This window comes from Patiria miniata, unplaced genomic scaffold (assembly GCF_015706575.1).
Source record: "Patiria miniata isolate m_02_andy unplaced genomic scaffold, ASM1570657v1 HiC_scaffold_13, whole genome shotgun sequence".
Taxonomy (NCBI): domain Eukaryota; kingdom Metazoa; phylum Echinodermata; class Asteroidea; order Valvatida; family Asterinidae; genus Patiria; species Patiria miniata.
In genome coordinates this window covers 4,456,156-4,463,682 of record NW_024037051.1, presented here as the reverse complement: position 1 = coordinate 4,463,682, position 7,527 = coordinate 4,456,156, and the positions used below count along the sequence as shown (strand labels likewise).

Sequence of the window (7,527 nt, the reverse complement as noted above, 5' to 3'; positions counted from 1 at the left end):
TTTTCCTCACTGACTAAACACAGAAGGCGGTAGAGGCGGCGACCTTTGTGATGTAAATTAGGACCGGCTCTATCTGTGACGTCGGTCTGTGAGAGGGCGTGGCTATGAAAAATATCACTGGCAGATCCTGCAGTGTCACAAATCATGGAGCTCCATGTTCACATTGGAACTCGTTTGTTGTTTCTCTCATTTGTGTAAAATAATTCCAATTGCTGCAATATGCATTTAACAAATACAAATACAACAGACCTGCAGTAGACGAAGTTCACAATCAACTCATTTATATGGTAGATGGCAAAATCATGCCATTTAATAAATAAACAATGAATTGCATGAAATATCCTACAGTTTTTAATATAAACACTTTCCATAGTCTCCCATGTTACAATATTCACAAACAATTACATTCCACACGAACTACAGATTTCCGACCTCTCTTCATCACCTATACAAATTTACCAGAACTACAAGATTCTCTCATGATCACACCAAAATAAGCATTCAACAGAAACCCACATTTCTAATGTAAATAACAACCTAGAAATACTCATTTGAGCAAGAAAATATTAACCAACATCTGAACAAGTTAATTTTTTCAAAATTGGTATAACGAAACATGTTTGCCATTTCCTCCTCAATTTGATAGGCAACTTGCATATTTTAAGGAGGCTCAGCATTACTTAATCAACATGGCTTTCCAAATATTGATCCATTTCTTCAGTGTTTCTTACCAAGTGAACTGCTAGCCACTGCATGTATTTCACTACTTAGCAGCTATTGGATAAGATTATGCATCCTTTAATTCTATTGGTTTACAATGATGTAATGGGTTATTGAGGAACACTCATTGAGTTCAGTAAATGTCTTATGAACAGTTAGACATAATCGCTTCATATGATTTGCAAAATCAAACACTTGCAGCATTTGTGAGATGTTTTACATCCAAAATCAACTAAATTCAAGACACTGTTTTAAAAAAGTGAGAGAAATGTAATCACAGGTGGATGCAGCGCTTGAAATAATTATTTTGTGCTGTATAATGGCCTTATTTCTGCATTTACAAATACATTATGATTTGAGCATTAACATAAAAACCTGAATAGCAGTTTTTCTGGACAATATCTTTCTTCCCTTCCAGCTTTAGCACATTCTTCATGCTGTTTTGCTGTTCCAAATAAAAACTAGCACCTGTGACCTCTTTTTGTTTTTGCTTTTTCTGTCACCCAAGGAAGTTTGTACTTTTATAAAATTAATCACATGTGAAACAGATGGAGTTCATCTCACATTCCGTTCTTGTGTGGATTCATGCATGGTGACAACAACCAGTTATATTACCAAAATCAAGGAAACTGGTCTGAAGGGCCTTATCAAATTCATAATAACTAAACCTTACCTTTAAATCAACATCTATATGACCAAAATACTGTTTTACTGAATACATGTTATGACAAGTTTTAACCAACTTGTGCTTGCCTCCATCTTTCCCAAAGAGAGAAAAAGTATAAAGTAGGGGGGAAAAGTGTGGCGCGAGATTTTTCGTTAAAGCAAACTTGGCACCCCTTGCAAAGGTTAGGTAAGTACTTATTAGTCTACAAATTAAAGAACCAACTTTGGTGGCACGTTTACTAGACGAATAACTGTCCCAGATTATAAGAAATAAAACAATAGCGGAAGAGGACATCATTATTGAAAAGATGTGCAAACACAAATCATGGAACGTAGGTGACAGCATATCATTAAAAAAAAGAGGGGGATCTTGGACGGTTTTGGCAGATTATCACATTACATGTATATACATAACAGGCCTAAAAAAAGAAAATATTTTAAAAATGTTTGTGCGTTCTCGCTGCAACAACACCACTTTTAAAAACTCACGAAACAGCTAAAGAAGTTCTAATACTTTAAAAGAACCTTGAAAGTACTGCACGTAAAGGACACTGTAGAAATGGAAATTATTAGTACAAAAAGTTGGCAATTAAAAATATGAGGACACTGTATAAGCTTCAGTAAAAGAAATATCTGTTGAAGGTTCACAATAGCAGACAATTATTTTGATAAAAAAAGGAGAGAAATGCTGTTTTACAAAGAATTTACATTTGAAATGTCTAAAATATCCAAATGTTGATAAACTCATTCAACTGAAAGGCTGAAGTGGTGCCAAAACAAACGGTAAAGTATTGAAAAAGCCAAATGCAGTGACCAACAAACTAATTGAATTGAAAAACAATCAAATCACTCCAGTAACTTTATTTTATGCATGGAATCTCTAATAAATTATGTCTCTTCAACCAATTTCAGCTTTGTTTTACTTAAAAGTTGATGGGTGTTACGGTGAATACTTTTACAATTTATAATTGTTCATTTGTCTTAAATTAGACAAAGTATAACCAAGTCCCACTTTTTGTCATGGAATTGTGTATGTATGCAACCAAGTCATAATAAAACATCACAAGTCAATCACAAGTAATCCAGTCTGAAGTCAAACCAAAAGTTATTCAAATAAACTGTTACAGAGGCATTCCTTTCTTAATATTCATCTCCACGTTCTTGCTACCTGACTTGTGACTTGCCTTATAATTGACTTGATTAAAGTGTCCTTCCCTTTTTGTTTATACACAGTGGACTGCCAGATTCCACATAGAATGAGTGCATATCCACAACCTCTGAGATATTCTACTGATACCTATATGGGACTCTTAAATATCAAACATAACCCAGCCAATGTATGATATACTCAAAGAAATATTGCACATTTTAATGAGGGCATAATACCATGCTACAAATGTGATGCGATCAAGCTGCATGAGTCGTTTGTCAACCCTGGTTAAAAAAAAAAATATTACAGATTTCAAAAGAGCACAATCTCAGCATAACTGCTGTGAAAACTGCATGCTGATACCATCTTTAGTTCAAAAATTATGGAAGTCGGAACACCAAGAAATGTGATGAAGTGGCCCTATTTTGGCCTGTATCTCCACATAAAAAATCCTGACAAATGACTCATTTAGCTTGATCCCGTCACTAATGTTATGCATTACTCACAAGTTGGGTAGATGACTATCTCTTGACTATGAGTTGACTGCCTTGTTATAATGGATAACAAATTTGGATTCTTTGAGCACGTTTATGTGTGTGTGGATAATATCAAGTGATTCTGGGCAAGCTCTTGCATAGTTACAACAGAGACAACCAGCACCAATACATTTTTCATGGGTGAGAATGGCACAAAAAGACCCGACCATTCCAGACCCAACAATACTTGAGGTTGACACTACACAATAGGAACTTTTTAACAAAACCTCACTCAAGATATTTCTGTTTCGGGAAAAGCCCAGTACTGTGTAATTCATCAAAGTCGGTACAACTGCAAAGTGACCACACTGACTCATGAAAATGGCACTTTGAAGTTTGCGCATATTTATCCAGATCAAACATTTCCGGAAAACCACAATCCCAATCACTGTTATCACCCCTTCCCACCACCCCTTCCCACCGATATGATTGTTTCTTAAATTTGACTTCAAACAGAAAAAACTTATACACAAATTCAGACTTCAGACCAGAGTTTGAATGCCTTTAGTTCACAGCTTGTCTGGAAGTTTCATTTGAATTCCAGAATTTCAATTGTGGCTTCTTGTTTTATGACAGGTCAAAAGTCCTCGTCACGATATGGCACCACACCGACCATGACACCATCACAGTAAGCTTTTCAGCTTGACACTGCCTGAACAATACAAGCTACTACCAAGAATGTAATGGAGCCGATTAGTTAAGCAAAAAATAGAATTTACCCTGCAGTAACCAAAAAAACCTTATTGCCATGTTTATTCATTGGGAAAAAGAACTGCTAAGAAAAGTGTGCTATGGTACTCGTAGCTCCAATACATCCACCAACTGAACAATGTGTACCCAAGAGTTTATAGTCCCTTCCCCGAACAAGAAAGATCTCTGTCACTGTTTTACATACACACTTTGGACAGAGAGCACACATCTGACCTTGTGGCCTTTACAACCGAGCTGTTACAGTGAACATAATCAGGACGCTTAATTTGGTCCTTAGGTTGTGGAACTGAAAAGAGTTTACAGGAAAAAGACGAGTTGCAATATCTGTCCACTGGTAACTATTATTTTCAGTGTTTAATAGTTTTCTTTTTTTTTCATAATATTTTACTTTCATGTAAAATTTCAAATATCCATGCAATTGTGAAAACGCTGTTGTGAATTTCTGACTTTGGGATTTGTTTCAATTTTGGTAAGAAACAGTTCTCAATAAAAACTTTGTCACATGGAAGATCTTAAGTTTCTGGATTCCAAAGTATGACTTAAGTTTTTCTTAAATGTAGTAACCTGTTAGGAAACTTGCAAGAACGTTTTGGCTGTCATCTCCGGACAGTCCATATGGATCAACAGAGGGCGCTATAACCATTGTCAGTGGACCACTCTGCTCCTCCTCAAGGGCCCCCATACAAAAGTGATTGTGAAAACTCGGCAACAAACTTCAGTCAGATTTTTTTTCAAAAAAGGTGATTTGAAGGTCAATGTTGATATCATGAGACTTATTAAGTAGCTAGATTTCTGATTCAATGTACGAGAAAATCACAGGAAAAGCAGTATTTAGCAGATATACTCAAAGGTCTCAAATGAAGAAAACCAATCTCTGTTTATCAGAAGTTCAGGGCATCTAAACATTCCGTTAACCCTAACCTTACCAACTCCATCAAAATCCATACCCCATTTGGGAGGATTTTTTGCAGATAAGCCATGTGTACCAATTCCATCAAAATCCACCAGCACCAGTGGTGGATTTCAAGGGATTTGGTCCTGAAGCATTAAGTGAAGCGGAGTGAGTGATGGATTTTGATGGACATGGTCTTCTACTTAGTAAAACCATAGAGACTTTCTCTATGGTAAAATTAAGTAGGGAGAGAGTGTCAAACTGTTGACTTAAATAAAATGCGACTACTTGCCCAAGGCCACAAACATAATAATCGTTGACTTGTTACTATTAATTGACTTGAGCTTTTTAACCCAAACTCACACAGGAACTTCCTGAATCCTCCAATATCCTCCAATGTTCAAGATACCAATAAGCACATTCTATCTAAATTAGACACATCATCACATCTGTTGCATCACATATGTTGCTACCTGAATGTACATGTACCCTTAGTCTCCAAAGGGTACCTCAACACTTCTCTGTACTGTACACATTTAAACAACTCCAATGATACAAAGTGCATTTAGATATGTAGTAGATAGCAGGCTTTCACCGTTTCATAATCATAAACCCAATCTATCCATCTCCAAGAAAACCTGTACAAGACAGCAAACAGTCTAGCCCAAGACTCAAGTTTGTGCCGGCAATTCTGGCAAGCTACGTTTTCCTCTCCTGTGTAACTCTGTGTTTAGCTGAGAACTAAACTATGTACAAACTAGGCATGACCTGATAAATAAAACTTTCTTTTTACAAAGGACTTGCAACGAATCTCTAGTTTTTTTCTTCTTTTTTATTTTTAATGGAAAGGTTTCCCATTTGTCCAAATCTTCAGGGTTTTTAAATTTTTACAATACAAATATATCGACAATACAAAACAACGAAACTGAGAGTTAAATGCAGCAGTTAGAGGAGGAGCTCTCATCAGCTAACCTTGATCCATCCACTTTTGGTTAGATAGTTGGTGATGCGTTTCCGGTGTGACTTGTCTAGGTTGCTAGGGTAACGGGTCTTACATGGTAGACCTTGGCGTCGCATGAGATGGTCCTAAAATAAAAACAAAACCAAAAAGTGTGACTGGTGTATCGCATAACACTAGGAACAAGAAATGTATGAACAGCTTTTGTTCAGGCGATTATACTTCAGACGTTGGACACCCTTTCAGACATTTTAAGTAAACCTGTCACACCCATTTATGTTTGAAATATTCTGTTAACCTCAAAATGTCTAAAACGAAGCCTATCAAGTAACCAGCCTGTCAGTCACCTGAGAATAATAATAATAATAATAATAATAATAATAACTGGATTTATAGAGCGCCAAATTGCCAAAGGATACAAGGCGCTGAAACTTACCATAGCCAGTTTCTTGAAAGGCTTACGTTTTGGATATTTTGAGGTTAACAGAATGTTTGAAATGTAAGTGTTTTTTAACAGGTTTATGTTTCAGACATAAAATGTCAGAAACAGTGACCAAATGTCTGAAATATAATCACCATTGTTCATGTTTCGGACATTTTGTCCAGAACAAAAGCATTTCCGACATTTCTGGTACATTATGAAAATGGCCATCGTTTGTGGCAACATCTTTAACACCCAATGTCAATACCATGCTTTTCCTCATCACAGTTTTATAAAGATTTTTCTATACTCTACCCATTGCTATGAAGGTTTTAGAATGAGTATGACGAAAACATACATGTATAAATAGATAAAGACCAAAATCTGAAAACATTCTGACATTGCGTCAGAGTACTTTAAAAAATGTTTGTGTAAGTTGAATGCCTTTGACCAGTCTGCATTTGCTCAAGGGCATCACATTTATGAAAGCTAAAAATATAAGAAGACAAGAAAATATAGAAATAAAAACAGTTACATTGTTATGGCCCTGTATCAAGGTGATGCTATATTTATATATGCCTTTATACCTATATTTACTTCACCATACAACCACTATGAGATTATTGTTTGAAAGGTGTATATACTTTTGCAAATATCCCATGAGTTAAGACCTTCATACATTTAAGAAAACAAATTCTTCCAGAGTCTGTTTCTTTTATAATCCTCGTTATGAAAGAGCAAACCGAGAAGGTTGTTTTTCTGATACTTTGCAATGTGTTTATTGAAACATAGTATAAAGTAGATGTATAAGTATGATTCCCGCTATACTGGTCAGATACTTACCCTGATAATGACTGTTTTGAGGGTTATATACCGAGCTGGTTTCATTTTCATGGAGCTACAAAGCTGCAAAATGAAATCAAAATACCAAAACTGATTAATACAAGAGATGTTCTCAAATTTTCCCTGTCCCCTTTCAAATAAAATATATAATAATAAATTTATCTACTCACTGGTCCAAACCTTAAACTTTTTAAAACTAATTGTAATAAAGTTGTAAACAAGGTGATCCGTGGATCGCACAAGTCACCTTCTATATTTTGTGTTCTTATTCTTGTAGTAGCTGTTCATTTTCAGTAGAAGAAATGATTGGCATCTGGTATGTATTACTTTCTATGAAACAATAGCATTTTCAATTTTTTTCCATTATGAGTTATGACCTCAATTGACCCCTGGATGACCTTTGACATTACATCGTCAAAATAACACATCAGCAGCCCCAAACCTTTATTCTCAGCAATGTTAGTGAATACCCATTCATTTCTGTCGAAAAAAGTCAGATTTTGTGCATTTTTAAACAATGACCTCAAATGACCCCTAGATGACCTGTAACCTCCAATGTCTGAAGACTTGTCATACACCCCCACCCAAGGATCACTCCATCCAAGTGACATTAAAATTCAACAAATTCTG

General features: G+C 35.7%; 1 protein-coding gene across 3 annotated transcripts in view; it reads right to left on the bottom strand.

Moving 5' to 3' along the window:
* Window positions 1–264: 264 nt before the first annotated feature.
* The window catches only part of LOC119720502 (transcriptional adapter 2-beta-like), a 30,096-nt gene continuing 22,833 nt past the window's right edge, over window positions 265–7,527 (bottom strand). For all 3 annotated transcript variants that reach the window (XM_038190189.1, XM_038190198.1, XM_038190207.1), the window contains 2 exons: window positions 6,898–6,960; window positions 265–5,761 (listed from right to left, as the gene is read on the bottom strand). In XM_038190189.1, the coding sequence (XP_038046117.1) occupies window positions 5,639–5,761; window positions 6,898–6,960 (186 nt within the window). In that variant the 3' untranslated portion in view covers window positions 265–5,638. The remainder of the gene's footprint in view (window positions 5,762–6,897; window positions 6,961–7,527) is intronic.